General features: G+C 38.3%; 1 protein-coding gene across 1 annotated transcript in view; it reads right to left on the minus strand.

The window, feature by feature from the left end:
• VPS13D (vacuolar protein sorting 13 homolog D) overlaps positions 1–22260 on the minus strand; it is a 100545-nt gene that overhangs the window by 53862 nt on the left and 24423 nt on the right. Inside the window, exons 26-47 of the mRNA XM_038159798.1 lie at positions 20232–20448; positions 19553–19763; positions 19248–19419; positions 18817–18929; positions 18047–18256; positions 15841–16103; positions 15108–15241; positions 14671–14826; positions 13865–14087; positions 13459–13533; positions 12546–12749; positions 12002–12091; positions 10708–10848; positions 9412–9534; positions 8682–8756; positions 6348–6453; positions 5451–5603; positions 4726–4861; positions 3676–3723; positions 2768–2918; positions 1753–1963; positions 388–635 (exon numbers count right to left, since the gene is read on the minus strand). Coding sequence (XP_038015726.1) covers positions 388–635; positions 1753–1963; positions 2768–2918; positions 3676–3723; positions 4726–4861; positions 5451–5603; positions 6348–6453; positions 8682–8756; positions 9412–9534; positions 10708–10848; positions 12002–12091; positions 12546–12749; positions 13459–13533; positions 13865–14087; positions 14671–14826; positions 15108–15241; positions 15841–16103; positions 18047–18256; positions 18817–18929; positions 19248–19419; positions 19553–19763; positions 20232–20448 — 3460 coding nt within the window. The remainder of the gene's footprint in view (positions 1–387; positions 636–1752; positions 1964–2767; positions 2919–3675; positions 3724–4725; positions 4862–5450; positions 5604–6347; positions 6454–8681; positions 8757–9411; positions 9535–10707; positions 10849–12001; positions 12092–12545; positions 12750–13458; positions 13534–13864; positions 14088–14670; positions 14827–15107; positions 15242–15840; positions 16104–18046; positions 18257–18816; positions 18930–19247; positions 19420–19552; positions 19764–20231; positions 20449–22260) is intronic.

Genomic DNA, 22260 nt, shown 5'->3' on the forward strand with positions numbered 1-22260 from the left:
AAGACACGGAGGTTAGGAAGGAGAAAGAAAGAGGACAGGGCACACCCAAATCCCTCCATCTTAGAATCCCCTGACCCCCATGTACAAAACCTGGACCCCTGCGTACAAGGCTTAAAACCCCCCTGTACAGCACTCAGAAATCCTACCCTTCACTTTGTGACTACTTCTACTACAATATCTAAACTTTTGTGACTTCTTGTTCTTCCTGCAAAGTTGGTAAACTGTTCCATGGGTCAGATTCAAAGCCAAAGGGGTCTCTGGCTGCATGCCAGGGTCTCAGATGCTTTTGACCTGGGTCTGGAACATCCGAGAATGTCTGTGGGACATTCTGAGTTCCGACAGTGGCACAGAGAGGGGCAGCAAATGGTCCCTGAGCAGGAGCCTTACCCAGCTCGATGTTCTGGGCTGTGTCAGCCGTGTGCAAGGCAGCCTCTTTGCCAGGCTTCAGTGTCCCACCGATGGGCAAACCCTTCACGTAGAACTCCAGCTCACAAGGCAGCAGGTTGCAGATTACCACCGTTGGCAGGAGATAAATGGTATGCCCAGGCTGCCTGAAAATCTGCTTAGCACTGTCAGAGAATATGCTGGAAGGCATGTAATCTGGGTAATTCTCTTTCTTTATGGCCACACAGAACCTGGGAATGCCGACACATGTGAGAAGTCAATGAGTTTGACAGAACAATGAAACCCTGTCTTTCTGTATTGCACTAAGTCCTCAAAGATGCTCTAACTTCAGGATTAATAAGAAAAACAGCATTTAGAGTTGTTCTCCACATAATCACTTTGTAGATTATTATAAGGTATCTTGTATTTATGTCTGACATTAAGACAACGTGAGTTTTCTGATTTTAATCAAAGACTGAAGTTAGTTCCCCAAAAACGGGTCTGTTCAGAGACCTAACAGAAAATGGCTATTAGAGATTACCACCTTTAAAACCAACTTTCACCAAGTTCCAAAAGCATCTTCTTAACTGCTACTAAAAAGAGATTTTTAACCATTAAAGTAAATTATGATCATGTTCTTAAACATAAATGCTGAATGTCTCCTTCTTCCCAGTAGATATATCCTTGCCCTAACCACTTGGCATTTCAGTTTTTCATTAGTTAAGATGAAAAATTGAGTTGGTAAGCCTTCATTTTAAAGAATTTGATTATTTTGCTCCCTGTGATACATTAAAAAACAACGTATTAGGAAATGAACTATGAAACTGACACACAGCAATAACTATATCGTGGCCAAAGGTAATCTCCTGACACAATTCCATAATCCCTATCCTCATATTTCCTAAATTCAGAGCAGCCCTAAATCAATTGTATTGAAAAACTACAAAATTCCATTAAGTCCTCACTATGCAGAGACATTTTTGGCTTCAGAACCGAGCAGAGGACATTGAGGACAAAGAATGAATATTTGTGAACACTCTTTTGGAAAACCACTCATTATCCTAAGTGAGACTGAGCAGTTAGTTTAATGCAAGTTCACATTCTATTTTCTGAATTTTCTTTTATTTACAGTAAATATTCATAGTGTGCTTTGTATTGTCAGAGGTTTAACAGGCACTGCCAGAGGAGCTTCAAGGAGCCCTGCAGGAACAGAGCAGCTACACTTCACTGCTTTCTCACTATTCAACAGACCCAATAAAACACCCCACTGAACTGCAGCAGCTTTCATCTCTAAGCATTTTCTTTCCTGTCCTTTACTTTCACAGGATTTCATTTATCAGAGCTTGCAGAAAAAAGAACTTTAATTACCTGAAAAATCGGCTGTTTTCAGACTCCATGGAATGACACTCCCTCTTGCTGCTGCACACCTCTGCTGCCTTCTGGACATTAGTCCAGTGAATAGGAGCCTTACAGAAGAAGAATCCCATTCCCTTGGGCCTGGCCTGCAAACGCCAGGATGTGAGATGCAATGGAATAGCAAAGGAATCTCCTGGCATAACTGCTGGAAGGACTACAGGCTCTGCAACCAGAGAAGAAAACACACATATCAAAGAGGCTCCTTTACTGAAAACCATAACATTTTGAAGTAGTAAGTCTCAAATTTTTAAGGCAATACGTTTAATTTTAACGTAAATCACTTCCTGCTTTATGCATGTTTCAAAACCCAACCTGTTATTTTCAGCTCTATTAACAATCTGGCAGCAGACTAATTTCAGTGTGTAATTCTGAAACAGCCTAAAAGCTTGCTGGTACTCAAATTCTTCAGTGAACATGCTTGTTTCAAAAACCTCATTCTTCAAACCTTTTGGGTACATTATCAATGTATCATTAGATTTCTACACTAAACCTTTGCATGGTAACACCAAAATTTCTACACTACACCTCTGCATGGTAACACCAAAATTTCTACACTAAACCCTTGCATGGTAACACCAAAATTTCTACACTAAACCCTTGCATGGTCACACCAAAATTACTACACTAAACCTTTGCATGGTCACACCAAAATTACTACACTAAACCTTTGCATGGTCACACTCTCTAGACTGCTGCTAAAGAGACAACTTTGCTACATACAGAAATAAGATTAAGTCTATACAGTAGAGTCTCAGGTTTCCCTGTTTATCTGAACAACTGAAAATCCTGCTGGACTCTCTTGTTGACTGTCTTCTTCTTAACATGACCCATATCCTGGTCCAGGGAGGTCTGTGCTGCTGTGAAGCATTACAGACAGTGTAATGGTTTTTTTGGGAGAAAGCTGACCTCCCCACTGTCCATAAGGAATGCTATAGGAATATGAGTCCCAGGAGTGTACAGCACTCACTGTCAGGGGCAGAAGGGCTGTCCAGTCGCAGCTCCATTGGAATTTCCAGCTTGTTCTTCAGCATCAAGGCTGAGCGCACTGTGATCACCTTCCTGGCGCTCCCCTCCATGCTGACTTCAAACACCACACGAACTGGAGGCAATGAAGAAAACTGGAAGATATTTAAAAGCATTAAAAAGCTCAGGTAATGAATATATCTAGAAGAGGGACACCTCCATTTTGAAGCATTAACTGCTGGGGAAAAACTTGCCAACTGAGTCCAACCATGCGCGACTCATCAGGTGTATAAACAGTTTCCTAATGGTGGTTATAATCCTGTACCTCCTCCTCAAAGCACACTAAAATTAGGGAAAAGCAATTCCATGTACCACTAACTCCATTATCTTTCTCAAAATAATCTAAGTTCAAATAAGAGCAATACAGATGCTAAGAGAAGAAGTTTATACATCATCTCACTATTACATTATTTAAGAAATCCATGGAATTTGAAGTCTAAGCCTCATATAATTACCAGTCACTCATCATTCCTAGCTGTCAAAACTAAAAATAAGTTGGAGCTTTCTTAACATATTCATACTTTGTTCACTCATAGCTCCCCTTCTGCTGTGGTGCTCTACTTTCTTCATTACACAGAGTCATTGCCACTTTGATCCTGAAAGCAAGATTTACTATGTGTTTATATACTAGAATTCATATACTGGAATTTAAGACCCCTTTTTCAAACATTTATACTGGTGAGGAATGGTAAATCATAAATATTTGTTCTGATTTGTAAGTGCATTTTGTTTGCTTCAATTTTCTTTCCTTTCTTTTGAAAAGGTTCTAGAAGGATGGGAAAGCCAGTTCACTTGTAGATGCTCCCTGCTCCTACTTAAGTAGCTCTCAAAAAAATGAAAATATATACTCACGTAGACTTGTGGATGAATTATATTTGTTCTACTTATTGGGCTTCCAAGCTGAGAGGAAAGTAAACAAGAAGGTTAAAGGAGTTCAACTTTTAAGATACTGCTCTCAACTTTAACACATAACTTTACTACAGAAGAATAAACTTCCATCACTTTGTGTTTCTGATCTTCAGTACAACTTGGAATCATGTCAGAACTAGATTAGCAAAGCCTGTTTATAATACTGCTTTATAAAAAAATGAAGCTTAAGGAGTGTTTGTTGTAAAGAAAACGTCTACAGGAGACGTTGCTGAACAGAAGTTCTCATTAATTTATCATAATCTCCTTTTCCTTCAATATTCAAATTCAAATATTCAATATTCAAATTACAGAGAGATGATCCTTTTTATGCTTCAATATAAAAACATCAGAAAATTCAAGTCAGAGATCACTGGCTCTTGTCAGCAGTATTAAATCAAATTTAATTCTGCTTTATATCAAGAAGATCTCAACCTCCTGTTTGCCCAGCGCTCAACAACTTCCAGTAGCTAGTCTCAAAACATAGTCTTGAAATCCACAAAACCATTTTCATCGGTGAGCTTCCCCCAAATGCCAGCCTGCTGATTATTACAACTGCATTTTCCCTTCATGACCAGTATATTTTGTCTACAGAGCCACATACTTAAAAGCCAATCTCTAGGCTTACAGGAAATTGCCAGCGTTGTTTATTTTAAGCAAATTAAATACATGAAAAGCATTCCTACAATAAAAGAAATAAAAGTAGCTGCTGAAATGCTGGGCTGATTTAAAGCTCAGTCTCCACGAGTGCATGGCCTGTCACTAATACATTCACCCTGTCCCTGGAAGCTCTGCCTGCCAAGCACAGATTAACTGCTGACTGCTCTGGCTGTGCTTGGCTTGCACAGTTAGGAACCCAGATCCCCAGGCTCTCCCAGGCCAGGCTAACTGGAAGGAGGACAATCTCATACAGCAGATGCTTTTAGATCAAAATCTTGCAGACATCGTTACTTCTAATTTACATATTCTTTTAAAACACTCAAAATCAGAACTTACAGTAGAAGAGGAGGAATTCTTATCTGGAGCAGCATATCGGAAAAATGTTCCAACTTTGTCTACAGACACAGGACTCACTTCTTCCCAGCCATTTACTCTCACTTGCAGCTGATGAATCCTTAGGTCATGTGTGTGCCTGCCAGGTTAGATCAAGTTAAATTACTATTAAGCATTATTATACCAACTAAACACCAAACAGTTAAAACCACAAACATCCTCTGGATTCTATTTAAAGAATCTTACTGAAGCATTAAAAAATCTCAAGAGTTTTCCCATTTCATGGATAAATGGACCTGATTTTATGTTTAATTACTCCACCTTTCCTAAGGAACACACAGACACATAACTATGGTGCAAAAATAAAGGCATGCTACATATTTGTTAACAAGCTCTAGTTCTTACCTCTGATAAGAACCAACACTGCCCCAATAGTCCTTTAAAACAAAGGACATTGATTTGTAACTGAGGCCCCCAAGTCCTTCTAAAAGCTTATAATGATCCAACTCATGTATAGGAATGGCTGCTACAAGAGCAATAGTTGCTGCTTTACCAGAGAAATGATAATTTCACTCCATACAAGAGTATTAAAAATAGAAACTAAACATTAGCAGTACATTTTACAGAAATCCACTTTTAATGCGACACCTGCCAGTGCCCTCACAGCTGTGAACCTGTGTGTTCCATATACGAGAGTGTGAGAACATCTCATGGCCTGGTCCCTTCACCTGTGTCTGAGTTTCCCTCTGGTTTCAAACTCAAACGGAACCTCTTCCCCAGTGATAACCTCTTGCCATTCACTGACATTATGGGCATCACCCAGCAACGTCCCGTTTTCCTCAGGAACAACACCTGGACTCCCACTATGAGACAGCGCAGCCCTGTGAAGAGAATCACAGCATTTTACAAAATGACTACTGGTGGCATTCACATTCCCTGGAAAAATCCCTTCGCCCAAGATTTTTCTCCTGGGACACTGAGAGGCCTCAGAGAAAAGGAAAACAATTCCTATCCCATTTGCTTCCCCTGTGTTGTGCTCATGTGGAATGTGTTTGGAGATTGTTCACCCACAGGTGATTGTTTCACTGGATTCTGCTGTGAGTTGTTTTCACTCTTTGGCCAATCAGGGCCAAGCTGTGTAGGGACTCTGGAAAGAGTCAGGAGTTTTCATTATTATCTTCTTAGCATTCAGTAAGTATCCTTTCTGCATTCTTTGGTATAGTATTTTTAAATATAATATACTATTGCAAAGTAATAAATTAACCTTCTGACAACATGGAGTCAGATTCATCATTCCTGCCTTCGCTGGGGCATTCCCCACAAATACAATAACTACTTCAAGCTGCAAGGGCTTTTTAAGTCTGCCTCAGTCCTGCAGTGAACACTTTCACCCCATGAATGTACTTGACTGGTTTCCACATTCTGCTAGGTCTCTTGAAGAAAAAAATCCTTTTTGTTTAATAATAAAACTATCTCTGTGTCAAAGAAGAGGATCTCAACTGAGTAAAACTGGGAGTTGCCTACATGTGTCTGTGAAACAAAAGCACTGAAAACAAGAGAGATTGGCTGACACGGAAGACGAGTCAGACAAATATGTTTGAAGTGATCCCCAAAGAGCTCCTTACCGGGTTGGGGTTGTAGTCAGGGTGGCAAACCAGAGAGTGCAGCCAGTGTGATTCCTCAGAGCAAAGGGGACGAACGGCTGCCTGCGCTTTGGGGTCTTCATTTCAGCTAAAAACAGAACAGACTTGTCTGAATGCCCATGAGAAACATTCATCAGATGCTTATGTGGGATGAGATACAATGGCTGGAGAGCCACAGCCTGCACTAACTAAAAACAAAGAAACAGCACATCAGATTATCTGCAAAGTTTTTACAATTAGTAACTATTACAGAAATGGTACAAAACTAACAGACATTCTTCCCCTACATCAATCCCCCTTGGAACTGAGCTTAATCTACACCTTCTTCTGTTTCTTTATATCAAGTCTTATAAATACTATGCCTTCAGTTACACCTAGCATGTAGAAAATCTAACTAAAACCCAAGCATAATCAGAAACCTTTTATGTACATCCAAATGCTCATGAAATACTAAACACACATTCACTTATAATCACAATTTATGCTGTATTTAATGTGACAAATACAGGGTCCCTTTAAAGGGACTTTTATTCTTAAAGCCTGAACAAAAAAAAATTCCTATCCAGGATAAAGCCTACTGAAATATGGAAAATAATTTGAGAGCAAACAAAGGCAATCTGGTTTTGTTAAACTGCTGGGACAGCAAAACACCAGAACAAGGTACTTCTCCCATGTTCAACTTTTTCTCAGCAGAAATTTCTAACAGGCACACAAGTGCTACTCTCATCTTCCACACTGCAGTGCATGAAATCTGTGAAAACACTTACTGAGTTTGGACACAGAAAAACCCCTGTCAGAGTCCAGTAATTTACTTTAAAAGGAAGACAAATGGCTGCTACCTCAATACACAACATCTTTAGCAGGAGAGAAGTGGAAAGAAGGCACACACAATAAATCAGTTGCTTAAGCAAAAGGTAAGACAGAAATCTCTTCCCCAGGCCTGATCTGAAGTCACCCCAAAAGGTTTCCAGAGGCAAGCAGGGGTGATGTGGGGAGGGCAGGAAAGTTTTTGAAGGAGTTATGGATCATGACAGATGACTTTCTGTCAGATCAGCAAATCCCTATGCACCCTCACATTGTCCATGGAGACTTAAATCTGATCTAAAGCTTACAGAGAAAGTTAGTTCCAATTAAATAGTAAGAAGATGAAATCCTTGAAATTCAAAACTCTGATTTTTGCCAAAAGCAAATACACATTTTTAGTGTTGAGTTTCAGTTTATATAATGTTTTGGCTAGCCCAGGTTCTACAAAATCAGACCAGAAGCCAAATGAACTTTTACTCTGGTGTTTAATCTATTGCCAATTTATCTTTGAGACTTCAAAAAAAATATTTTTGGGACTATGGCCTGATTTTCAGAAGAAATGTAAAAGTTGCATTTTGAGACTACTGCCTAAAAAAAAAAGACTATCATTACCAGGAGGATTTTTTAATAATTAGTTTAGTAATTTAGCTGCAATCCATACTAAAAGCCAAACAATAAATATTGGATGTTTTGCTGCTTGTTTGATTTTGGGGGAAAAAAAATCCCAGAAAATATTTCATAAAAATCAATCCAAAATTTTCAGTTTTGTTTTTCTTTAAACTCAGAGAAAATATTTCTAATGGCACTCAAGCAGGAAACATGTAGATTTCTAGACAGTTTTCTGTCCTCCCATCCACTAACTTTTCTATAAGACTACATATTTATGAAGTATGCTCTTTTGTCTTCTACAATGTCAAAAAATGAAAAATCTTACTTTACCCTGCATGGTTCTGCCCCAAACCTGTCCTGTCAAATAGAACCCAAACAAATTAACAAATTTTTTATTAGGAATGCTTTACTTCCTAAGGCTTACTGAAAACAGCCTGTGCTTCTGAAGCATCTGAAAGTTTTAAGTACCTAAATATACTAAATTAAGCATAAATATGTATCTTGAACATAATGGTGGATATTTTTAGAATATAAATTAAATACTGTGATATTATTATGCTATTTTTATTCCCACTGTACTGTCCCTCTAGAAGAGGGCCACTGAATAGTCAACAATTCACATAACCTTCCTCACAAAGACAGGATTATATATATATTTATATTGGGTTATATTTCTCCACTCTTTCCTGAAGAGCCCAGAGAAGGACAGGCTGAAATACTAAATTTAGCAGACTAAAATAAAAGTAGCTGTTGTATTATTTGGTTTCAGGCCTTTTTAGTTTTGATTCTTTTTAAATATGGAGGCCAATCTACCAGCAAGTCCCATATACAGCACGGTATTTATTGTGCAAGAGCCTTCCAAAGAAGAAAACCACCTTTTGTTGTCTGGGTGCTGTACAGTACCTCTAGCATAGATCTGATGCTCTAGGTTAGTCAAACTGGCTGTACTCCTAGTTCTAAGGTAGACAAGAGGAAGGCCTGGCAGACAGGAAAGACAAAGTCAGCAGGTAAGAAAATCCACACAAATACAGGTAAATCTTCCCCTGCATGCATAAGGGAAGACACACGTCATGCAATTAGGAGTCTCTACTCATTTGCTTACACTTAGCTGGCATTTGAAGGAACTTTGTTTCTTTAGAAGGAACAAATTCCTTCCAGAAGGAACTCTGGGAGAAAATAAGCTGAAAAGACCTGCCACACATCAAGAGCTATTACTCGGGTGTTTACTTCACAAAGAAAACAGTATTTTTTTCCAGAAACGAATTTATTTAGGTCTTTGGAGTGCAGAAAGAAAAAGATCCTCTCTGAACTGCACACAGCCAAAAATCAACACTCTGACTTAATCCTTGACATGAGAGTCACTGATTAACTGAGAGTGGCAGACAGAAAGGAAGCAGAACTAGCAGTGCAAAGCTCTTACTCAAAGCTAAGCACTCAGAAAGCTTTTTGTTTTAAAATAATTGAACATAACTGAGCAGAAAACAGCTTTTTTGTATTTTTTTTTTTGCCAAACACATCTAACAATTCACTGTATTCTGTGAAGTCAAAATACTTATGTTTGTAATACATTAGACAGATGACTCTGTGTGTGTCAGGTCTGTTTCAAATAAAGTGTGATTAATGACCAACGTACTCTGCCCAAAACATGGGGGATCCACTGAAGAACCCATCCAATCTTCTGAGCTGATTACATTCACTTCTTTGTCCTGTTTACAGTAATCTTCCATCCAGGACTGCTTGGTACATCTGTATTGCTCTAGAGGAATGTAAGCACAGACAGCCAATGTCTTCAAGGTGGCAGTAAACAAAGTCATTGAAAAGTGTGTTAAATTCATCAAACTCAAGTTACTCCACTTTAACAGCAGAAGTTTCATCTTGCTGCCTTTTCTCTGAGTCACATAAGTTAAAGACAAACAACAGCCCATAAAATCACAGCAGTGTCTTAAAAAAATCCCTAAGATTTTATTTTTTAAAAAAAACTGTCAGTGGAATTTCATGGTTTTAAGATACTCCAATGTCAATCTAAGAGCCCTCCCTGCTGAGGCAATTAACCTTAAATATTTTCATGTTAGATGTACTGCCTAGGGGTTTTGGGGTTTGCTTAATTTTTAAGAGGCACATACACATTCCTGCATAAATATCAAGACACCAATTGAGTCCTCTGGCACAGTAATAACCACAAACCAGCCTCAGCACCTATTATCACTGCTTTTAAAAAGCACCATCTTAGGAATCGTTGATTTGCTTCTCCTCCTGCCACCTTGGCTCCCCCTCATTCTGCCAACCCCCCAGGTTCTCCTTGGGAGAGAAACACCAACAAAGGCTTTTCTGTTACATCTACAAGCTCAGCTGCTGGCATTTTTTTTTATTGTGCCCACCAAATAATTCTGAATGAGCAACAATATTCCTGGGAAAGGCACACAACCGGAGCTCCACAATGCAGAAGCTCATGTGAAATTGGAGTTACTGATGAACAAAATATTTGGATTTCCAAAGGTGGGTCATTGACAGCTCAGGTGCTCAGAGACTGAAGAACTGAAATGAGTAGCTCCCCACTACACCTGTCAATGTACTGAAAAAATTATGAACTTATCAAAATATTTTTAAGCCCTATGAAGTACAGAAAGCTTTAGATGAAAGCCTGTTTCTGCTTAAAGATAAATTTCAAATACCATACAAATGTGACAGAATTCATACGACCAGAGAAAGACTCTAACATATGCAGCTCATGTCTTTACATTTTCACAACATCAGAACATAGGCTGCCTAAACACACACCTGGTACCACATCCTGGAAAGCATGGAGGGACTTGGGCCAATCCCACTTCCTCCACGGGATGCCAGCAGCACTTTAATTAGAGATGTCTGTCATTTTCAGCAGTGAAAACCAGACTGCAGAGCGCTGCTCTCAGGGAATACCCCCACATACCTATGAGAACAGAGGTGATGTTGATATCCAGGCGTGGTTTGGCCTTCACCTCCAGCTTCAGGCGGGAAGGCTGCAGGCGGCTCGAAGCTTCTTGTTGCCAAGACACTGAGCACGGCCACGGCTCAATAAATGGCTCCCAACCTGAGAGAAACACAAACCATCATCCCTGCTACTCACAGAGGCCACACTGCAGTGCCCTGTAGATATCTAATAAAGAAACTTTCATAATTATATCCTTTTAATCTGTGTTCAAGATGAAGTCACAAGCCTGTGGATTTAATTTATTACCTAATACAAATTTGGCCAGCTTCTCCATTTAGACCATGTATACATACTGCATATGTATATGACATTATATATATATATTTATACATAACTCCTGTATATATATATATATATATATATATATATATATATATATATATATATATATATATATATATATATATGTATATATATATATGACTCCTGTATGTAGGGTCTTGCAGAAATATCTTACTTCCAATTAAAGCACTAGAAGGCAATTACTGCTCTATATTTAAACTAGCTGGAATTAAGCTCTCAAGTAGCTTTGACAGTGATTTTCACACAATTGTACATGAAGTTGGTGATTATTCAGTATCTCAAAAGATAAAGGTCTAGAAGCTATTAAACAACCATCCTACATATTTTCAAAAACAAAGTATTTTTTAAAACATAAAAACCCTTGTTATTGACAGATAATTCCTGAGTGCTTGTCACCACTGATGTAACAGAAAATTTAGTTTCTAAGTTAAAAAATCCCACACAACTAGATTACTTATTTTGTCAGTATCTGGCCTGTAACTTCCTTTTTTGTATCTAAAACATAAATTGTGATGGTCTTCTTATGTTAATCTTTTGTCTTCAGCCTAATCACATGATTTTCCTTCCTTTCCTTGCCTGCACATGATTTTCCTTCCTGAAATACATAATAAACTGAATCCACCAAACTATTACAGAGAAGAAAGAAGAGAATGCAGAGACAGCTTGTTATAAAACTGTTATTTTGCTGGATAACCACTTAATGCAATTCCATTTGAAAACCTGAGTGCCACTTTCAGACCAGCCACATCTCCACTTTCCACATCCCTCCAACAATCTCAAATCAGGATATCTTCTCTAGGATCACACTGTCTCACACACACACAGTCCCAAAAGTCAACCATCCTTTATTCCCTTAGAAGCATTTCACAGTGGGTAAACTTCAGGCTCCTGTAGTAGAAAAGGCTGTTTCCTAGACTGAAATAAGAAAACAACCCCCTGGGTATTTCACCTGAAAGCTCACGGTTGTAATAATCTCCAGAGAGGGTAAAATGAGCGTGGCCTTCAGGGCTGGTTCTCAAATGTTGGAGAAAATTCAAACCTGTGGGGAAAAAAAAAAAAGAAGTGAAATTTAAACTAATGCAAAACAATCAAGCTTCCTGATTTTGTGAACTGTCAAGTAAGCAATGGAAGGTTTTGTCTTGTCTTTTAAACTGAAATGGTACAAAAAGCTTATCATAATACTCTTCCAATAACATTTGCAGACAGCCACACCTTACAATACAGAGCCTCCCTAGGATTCTGCTCAGGACAGATTTCATTTGTTATGTGATGTAAAAAGGGAAAACCAGAATCTTGACCCTACAAAGACTGCAATCTTCTTAAAATCAAAACTTAAACCAAACAGAAATAAAGAAAAAGCAACTCCCAATATCCCACACAACCACCACCAAGACACTGTCAGTTGAAATTTGACAGATCCTGACAAACAAGAACATGATGCTGAACACACCCAGAACTGACAATCATTTCAGATTTCAGAACCAGATACTCACATGAAAAGGTTAACTCAGCCAGGGGAACGTCACAGTCCATGCAGTCATCTATAAAGCAGATGCAAACACTTTCTGCCTTTATTTCCACTCCAGAGATGAACTGGAAAGGCATAATCCCCTGGCTATCTCGACCAGAAGTCTGGGAAACTGGTTTCGAAGGTTCAGCATTCTTAAACAACCAACTTGCTGCTTTCTTCAAGTCACCTTAGAAGCAAACAACCAATCAATCATCACTTTCTCAAAGACATGTACTTAGTAAAAATCATATAGAAGAAAAGTAACTCCCTCTCTCTTAAGAAAATATTCTCAGCAGAACTTGAATATGCTCTATTTTGTAACATAAATATGAGAAGATTAAAAAGACATTGCTATATCCTAAGAGTAGGAAATGTGTTTTGAGGTTTGCAAATGTCATAAAAATCTGTAACATTATGCATGCCTATATATAAGGTGGGAGCCATGATAGTGCTAAAGGAAAAAAAAGAATCACTTGTGGTAAAGCTTTGTTTTCTTTTCAGGTACTGCATGTAGAACTAGAGAAATATGATTTTAAAAGGGAGAGATGAAATGAAAATACATTCTCTCAAGAGGAAGAGATGTGGAATAGCAAGAAATTGGAGCACCATAAAAATTACCAATCTGAACACAACTAAAACTCCCAAACAAAAACACACTCAAGCACCCCACACACGACATCCCAAAGGGCAGAAAGAATCCTTGGGGGGTGGATTTTACACAGCAGCAGCACAGGAAGAAGAATGTTTAAGACTACAGGCCAGCACAGAGCCAAAGATGTTCTAAAGAAGGAAACAGTGCCTGTGCATAGCCACCTGACAGTCTGAAGGCTTTACTTAATTGCAATTAAAGTAATATGAACAATGTGCAAACCCCTGCTAAGAATATCTGATGTTACCTTGGCAGATCAAAAGGGCTTTACGACAATCTTCCATCCTGAATCCCAGCTCCTGGAGGCGAGCCAGCTGCACTTCTGGAATGAACAGTCAACCAGGCATAAATCCTTGACTTGAAATAAGTTATCTACTTATTTCCATTTCTAAAATCAAGATACAGCTGTATGAAAAATGGGGGCTTGTTTATTTAAGATGGCAACTATAGCAAAAGCACATGATTCAGCCCTGCTTTTATGTTTTTTACAGTATCACCAGGACAATGCCATTATTGGGTAATTCCAACCAAAGAAGGGTCTCACACCATGAAGATACCAACACCTTTTGTGTTAGGCATAAAGAATAGCTTCACCTTGTAGAGACCTCCCTTAGATATAAGAAATGGCTTCACTCCAACAGTGAAAAACATACCAAGAACAGGGTCCAGCACACGTTTGGATCCATCTCTGGTTTCATGAGCCAAGGAGTTCTCATGGCCCAGTGCTGAACTGGAGGGATCAGCAGCATTGCCAGCACTTGAGGCAGCTGAGTCAGGCAGAGCTGCACTTGTCTGCTGGGGAATTGACTTTGCAATGGCCAAGAAGAGTTGAACATCATTGTAGGACAGTCTGATATCTAGTGCTTGCAACTGAATCTAAATGAAAAGTTAGAATGTAAGATTCACTTGGCTTTTCCTACACATTTTTCTTAAATACTTCAGCTATCAATAAAGCTTTTCCCAAAGGAAGACAAAATTTAGTGTTACAATCTTATCACCATGCTGTTTTAAAGATCCAATAATAAATTTATCAAACTTGTTATTATTTACCAACAACCAAAAGCATTACATCTCAGAGAAAAGAAGTTTTACTTTGATATAGTGGTAAAAAAGTCTTTAAATATAATCCCCCTCTAATATGTCCTAACAATCAGAAACAGAAAATATAGAAAAATATAATTTCCTTTCAGCTATTAGTAACTATCTAACACCATCAGCCTACATAATCAGCCCATTTCTTTCCCCCACTAATAATCTCTGTAACATATCCCATAAATCACTTTTTCATTATCACTAAGAGCATTTTCTACATGCTTCCTTCTTTTCCTTTTCCATTTCAGGAAAAAGTTACCTTACTCTCTTCTTATGCATTTGAAAGTCTGCTATTGAATCCTTGGGCATAAAAGTATCTCTGCTAGTATTCTCTACAGCACAGTTTTATTCAGGTCTTTACTATTACCTCTAGAATAGGAGGAAAATCTTCACTATTGAAAGCATCCAGCAGTCCTGAACCACTTGGGTAGGAAGAATTCCCAATAAGTTCCAAATGAATCTGTACTGGATCAATAATTGACAGTGCAGTCTCTTGCTCATTTCCTAACCGGCACGAAAACACCTAAAAATTCCAAATTATTTTAAAAAAATTATCAACTGAGATAACAGGCCTGGCAAGAACTAGCAATATTCTGAGGCTACAGTCAAGTCTTACAATGTTTTAACAAAAACAGTATAAAGCTATTCTCAAAACTGCTGTAAAATGAGAGCATTTGATGAGAAATCAACAAACTTGAGAAAGCATCTGTGGACTATTCCTTTTGTATATATATTTATAGTGAAGTATCTTCACAAACTCCTCTAATTTTAGATGTTATACAGATGCAAATTCATTTTTCTTACCTCAATGCCAAACAAACTGCCAGAGAAAGGACGATCTAACAACTTGGGCTTGTAAGTGAGAACAGTCGTTCCCTTCAGAATAATTGCATTGGTATCAAAGCAGGACATGTCTTCAACAACCACAAATTCAGTTCCTTAACCAAAAAAAGGACAAATAACTAACAGGGCAGTTGCCAATATCATTAGGATGCTTTAAGCATTTGTAGCGGGTTTCTTGATTTCCTGTCACTGCCATATTTTCTGGACAATCTCTTTGCCCAGGATTCTTTTCCTGGGAAGCTGAGAAGCCTCAGAGAAAAATGAAAACATGAATGATCTGATTTGCTTCTGCTGTGTTTTGCTGCTTTGGAATGTGGTTTGGACATGGTTTACCACCAGGTGCATGTTTGATTGGTTTCATGTGAATTGTTTTGACTTAATGACCAATCATGGTCAGGCTGTGTCGGGACTCTGGAAGGAGTCAGGAGTTTTCATTATCATTCCTTCTAGCCTTCTGTCTGTATCCTTTCTCTATTCTTCAGTACAGTTTAGTATAGCATACTTTAATATAATATAATATAATAAAATAATAAATTAACATCCTAAGAACATGAAGTCAGATTCATTTTCCTTCCTCCTCCATCCGGAGACCCCAAAAATACCACAATTTCCTTTCATGGACCTGTCTTTACACCAGCACACGGCTTGTCATGAGGAAAACTCCTACAAAAGCACCAGAGAAGAGCACCTTTACCTGTCACATTAACTTTGACTTCCAGCTGCTTATCTGCTGTCACAGGGAGTGAGGAACGTTTGGTAACCACTCCACTCTTGACAGTTTTGGGAACAACACTTGTGTCACTGATGCAGGCGCGCTGCCGGGAAAGGGGATTTTCCCTCTTTTTGGCATCTCCAGGAGTACATAAAAAGTCATGAACCAGCAACAGCCAGTCAAAAATCAGGAACACACGAAGATTGTTCAGAACAACGGTGAAACTGGAGGAATCCTTAGTAGACCTTTTAAGAAGAGAGAATCACACAGGTGAACTTTACAACCTGAAAATATTTAAAGTCATGCTGACAACTATCAGTGTCTAGTAAGGCTTATATGGCATTTTATAGGCATACACCTGGTTTACAGTGTCTGGCCTTTCAAATACATACATTTACATTTTTATATATATATATATTTAAACAGATTGAAATTCAACAATATGCTGTACCCACAGAACCCCAATGGATCTTAACTGCACAAATTCCAAGCCATAATGATACAAGAGATTAATTGAAAAACTACATGACAGGAAATTTATAAAAGCTCCTTTAACATACTTACATTATCAAGATTAATTTTCAAGATCTCAAATTTTAAAGCCTTTTTTTATTATCCTTTTATGTCTGTGGGTATCAAACCTGACATTCTGTGTGTAAAACACAGACCTGGCTCTGAGGTAAGAGGTACAACCTGAATTTTCTCTCATACCCTGACACCATTTTGCAGCACAGGAAGCTGCTTTGTCATTCAGAAAAAATGTCAGCCTGCCTGAGCTTCCAGCATCCCTTTCTGAGGGTCTGGCTAGGAGGGATAAAGTGTTTGGCTTCGTGATCTGGAATACCACTTACATTTGATCATGCTAACTGGAAAATCATCTAAGCGCTTAAATTCCATGAAACATATTCAATCCAGCACACTGTGAACTATAAAATCTCCAAAGAACTGTGATGCCTTAGTGGGGAGCAGGCTCTGCCTGCACTGCTTCCAACAGCAAAAGCCATTAACCCTCCCTGGCTCTCCAGGATATTTCAAGAGGCACCAGCCAGTACAACACCATCACTGAGCTCTGCCAGCCCTTGCATCTCCTGCCAAGGATGCTCTCACCACTAAAAACAGACCACATGCTGCTGCAGCTGAAATTCAAAATCACAACAGTTTGGAAGAAGATTCCTGAAACTCTCACTCATAAAGCAGATTAGGCTGCACTGTGCAAACTCACTAACTGTGTCTAATCTAGCCGCCTACTGACTCAACAGTTCTGTGAAAACCATCTGGGGTTTTTTTAGGGTGTATTTTTTAGTAAATCCCATTTTAGTTTTAATCAAATTGAAACGTTGGCTTCTTTCTGAACACATTTTTTACGTACTTAAAACCATAATGCAGTATTCAAATCTTAAAAAAAAAATTCTCTCAATTGCCAAGATTCTTTAGCTGGTTTTTATGAAAAACTGTCTCTAAAATTTTCTACTGGACTAAAATAATCCACATTTTTTTTCTACATTTTTTACTCCTGAAACTGTTCCAGAAGGCATCACACTTAGAGAGTCAGAAAGCTGAGTTTGGTCAGCAAATTGGATCAGAAGTGAAAGCAACATTTCAGTCATCTCACTTCACCCCCTTTTTTTGACAGTTAACATTCCTCAAAAAACCACCATGCTGATCCAGGTAAATACTGACATCATAATTTATATTCCCAATTTCAATACTAAATTAGATCAAAACAGGTAAGAAAAAACAAACAGGATAGGAGAGAACACAGAAGAGAGCACAGAGGTTGTTTCTGAAAGAGGTGCCGTTTCTGTCTGTATTTGATGCTCTCAGAAAACCACGTGTGACACCTGCTGGGAAACAGCTTTTGTGCATCTTCTATTAAAAATCACACATACAGCTGACAGACCAGACTTACCAAGCTTTAAGCACTACTGATTTTAATAGGTCACACCTTCATCTGATCCATTACACAATCAAATTTTATTGCAATAATTGAAAAAGAAAAAAAAATCCAACAACTTCCAGAGAATTAATAACTGCAGATTTCAATCGATCAAGTACCACTGATCACAACAAAAATGTCATCAGATTGAAATACAATGCCCCCAGGTTTATCTACAATAATAACAGATGTATTAAAGTCAGGACAATACTGATTATGTCATAATTAAAAACAAATCCCAGAATTACCAACCTGAAATGCAATTCAATCTGGATTGCTCCTGGGCTACTGGTGTTCTTTGATGACTGAAAGATGCAATTGAAGACATTTGGGGGGCCTGTAGCATATTTCTGTCCAGCATAACGAGTGTCAAAGGCCATCATGGAATGAGAGACCAGATTTACAGACTTTGTTCCATCTGAAGAGCTTTCAAAAAGCAACTTGGATTTCTTAAAATCAAACCTGGGAGAATTAAATGCAAAACAACACACCAAAGAGACTTAGAGTTTATTTATTCCTATTTATTCCTTGGAGTCCCTTATTTTACAAGTATGGCACACTGCTGAAATATTTCCTTCAGGTATTTTCTAAAACAACTACAATCATGTCCCATGTCATAGAGATAGAAAATAGATCTGTAATAAATGTAATAATATTTTCCACTGATAAAAAGCCTTCTGGATTTTAAAAAAACCCAACAAGCCAACATAGCAGAAATCTGCTTTTTTAACCTTCCCTCGTTTTGCTTTCTTAATTAAAATACTATTTCTTTTGGGCAAGTACTGATTGCTGGACTGTTATTTCAAGGACAAGTGGAAAGACAGACCAGATCTTCTGAACAGTGTGATTCCCTTTCTTCTTTCAGAGCAGCTTAAAATCTCAGATTGTACTCTAATTAAGAAATTCCATTGCACTGCATTATTAAATTGTAATTCCACATATTATTTTAATTCTTATCCTGTATCTTTCACATGAGCATAGTATTTAGGGCAAGGTATTCAGTAAGAGAAGAACATTCATACCTGGCTAAAGAGCTGCATCCATCTTTCCCCTTTGGATCCATCAGTTCCAGGCTCACATTAACCATGTCAATGAGGAATGACATGGAAGTATACACTTCTCCACTCAAAACTGTCTGAAAGTGGAAAACACCAACATTCTTTTTCAGAGCATCTGCTTAACTTTGAGCTCTGAATTAACCTGTATTTCAGAAAAATGTAAACAGCTTTTGTGTGGTGTCCTTCTTACCCAAATGGTTTCATCAATGGTTTCATTAACCATTACTGGGGAAATGTTACATTTCACTGCGGCCTTTAACTTGAGAATGACCATTAATCCATTTTCACAGTACTGCTCTAGAGCTTTTTTGTCCTTAAAATATTGCTGCCACCAGCAAAACCAGCAACCCCCCCCAGACATTTCAAGAGAATTTCAGCTGCACATAGATCCTTACAAGAATTCTCGGGTCCTGCAAGTCGTAGGGGCGCATGAACTCCTCGATGGGCTCGCCGAGGTTGTTCTCCAGCAGCCCACGGATCAGTTTGTACTTGTTGAGATCCAGAGAGCAGTGCACTGAGGACAGGTTGCCATGGATTGAAATGTCTGCGACGGCGTGACTCAGCTCTCTGCAACAGAGAAAAAGAGAAAACCTCAGTGTTTCCAGGAGCTCCAACAGCAGGCAAGATCTTCAGGATACAACTAAAGGCACCTAAAACACTGCTCTAGGTGACAGCATAAAGTGACCCTGTTTAAACTCACTTGTCCAAATTTCTTTCTACTTTTAACTTCAGTCTGAAGGGTTCTGTCAGCAGGCTCCCTCCTGTCTGCCTCACCAAGTAGGATGGAAAGCTTAAATCTGCACTGGTATCTTCCACAGCCTTGGAATACTCTCTCTGGTATCTTTCAGCAGCAAAGATGTCCATGTCCTGCAGATCAACTACAATGCAGTCTAAGAGGCAGATGTGATCCTCTGCAAACACAGGAGATAACATATTAGGGAAGAAAAGTAGAATCTGTGCAAAACTAATGCAACCTACTTTTAAAAAGAAATTTAATTTCAATTTCAATTTTATTCCACTTTTTTTTTTTTTAATTCACGTTCATCAATATCTGTAACCAGCAGATACCAAGCTCATTCACGGGTCAATTTAAATTCCTAATTAGGAGTTCAAGTACACTCCTTGCACGTGTGCAATATGCATCTCAAAACACACCCCATTTGCAGGACTGTTCTTCCAGAAACTGAACTACAACTCCCTAATCCTTTAAGCTGCAAAAAATCAGCCTTAGAGCTCAGAAGTCATTTATTCTCCAATCTACAATCTTCAGACCCAGAGCCTCACACCTTTTCAGTGTCACCTAAGATCAAAGCAATGTGTCACTGTATTGTTTCACAAGGCAAAAGAAGCTCCAGGGGGTTCCTACAGCTCTCACATACCTGGGCTCTCAGGGTTTGGGACAACAGGCAGCTTGGATGGCTGCCCCTGCTGCTTACTCGGTGTGCTCACTGCAGGCTCATTCTTCAGCCTAGAAATGTTTGCTCCTGATGATTTTTTCATGACCAATCCTTCTATTCCTAATTTGGACTCATCAGCACTTGTCTTCTTCATGCCATGTTTTGGGGTTCCCACAGGAGAGGAAAACTGAACCGAATCCTGCTAATGAAAGAGATTTTGTAATCAACACGAAATTTTTGACTTAAATTCTAAGGAACCAATGCATCAACGTTCAAGCTGCAAGAAATTACTAGAATGCCAGTATCCTCTGCTGTACAAAGTATGTTACTGGAATGCCAGAATCCTCCGCTGTAGAAAAATGGCCAATCTTTTCTCCTATAGCCTTAGCAGCAGATGAGAACATTTTCTTTGTTAAACAAGTTTATTTTAGCAACCTTCCTCGAAAAGCTGTAGAATCTTTTCAATAAGAAACTAATTCAAAAGCAGAGGGTTTTGCATAAAACTGAAAAACTCTCATGTAAATGAAATTAATACCAAAGTGGAGGGGGAAGACTGTGACAGTATTAAACATTTCTGCAGAATAAAGACTGTTAAATATTTAAAGCTGTTTTTCAGGTGATGAAAAAAACAAATGCCATTATTTCTGCAAGATCATGTCAGCAACTTTGTTTTTTATTACAATATGTGAACTAACACTTCTACACATGCACATTTAATGCCCTTTAAATACTTCAATTGTCACACCAAAATGTGTCCCAAAATTCTCCTGCAGTTTAAGGTTGGATAAATCTCTACACTTAGTGTTAAATTCCTCACAGGTGAAAAAAGAAAAATTCATTTCTATTGATGTAAAACATTTTAGACATCTCCCCACCACCACATATCCAGTGGAAATCCGTGAGCTGTCTTGCATCAAAACCCTGCAAATTTCACTATAAGAAGAGTGTCACATCAACATTAGAAATTTCTTTTCCCAAAAATCCTGCTTGACCAATGTGACAGCCTTCTGTGATGGAAGGCCCCAACCACTCTGGGATTTGTCTGGTGGAAGAGGTTTACACACCCCCTTTATAGGCCAAAGCCAGGTTTGGAATTCATCTGTCAATCATTTCAATTAATTACCATGTGTTCCACATGCAGGTAGCACTCATCTTTAGTGATTTACTCAGCCCTTACTCCAAGATTGCTCACTTTGCCTTTGACTCCTGTATTATTATTATCATTTCCCATCTTCCTTCTGTATCCAGTTTCTGATGTCACATCAACCCCTGTCATAAACTTCCCTTTCTGGTTTTAACTGTAAATATTTTATTGCCTTACATGGTTTTTAAATATTAGAAAAAAAATTGGAAAAATTAATTGTAAACACAACCAAGGATATTAAGAAAAAGAATTTGAGGACATTAACATTTAACTTCATACTGTAAAGAAAAGACTGAAAAGTACATGCAAAGGAAAATCATCACATCATCTATAAATCTATGAATTTATGAAATTAAATCCAAATTAGCAGCTCCTCAGACATGCATAAAGAGCAAACCACAAGAAGTTTACATCCAATTCTTATAGAATTCAGCAAAACCTTTAGAACAGAAACATCATTTTTAATAAATGCAGTAGCTTTTTGAAGTGCTAAATTCCAGAAGAATACTTTCTTTTTTATAGAATGAATGAGGAGCACCTGAACACTGCCATAAGGGTGTGAAATACCTCAAATAAAACAGGATCCTTGTATGCATTGCCTTGTAAAATCCGATCCTCAAAAATAAACATAGGACAGAGGAAAAATGAACACAAAACCAACACAAAAAAGCCAAACCCCACCTAATTCCATTTCAAACACCTACATTTCTACAGTGCAACATAACACAGTATTTTTAGGCCGAAATAAAATTATTGTGCATACTTTCTTTAACTTATAATGTTAATTTAGGTGTCTACTGCTTACAAACCTGTACTTATATCAGCACACCTCAGTACAGAAAACAACCCAACCTCACAGTGCACTGT

The sequence above is a fragment of the Motacilla alba genome, chromosome 21 (assembly GCF_015832195.1).
Source record: "Motacilla alba alba isolate MOTALB_02 chromosome 21, Motacilla_alba_V1.0_pri, whole genome shotgun sequence".
In the NCBI taxonomy this organism is placed as follows: Eukaryota; Metazoa; Chordata; class Aves; order Passeriformes; family Motacillidae; genus Motacilla; species Motacilla alba.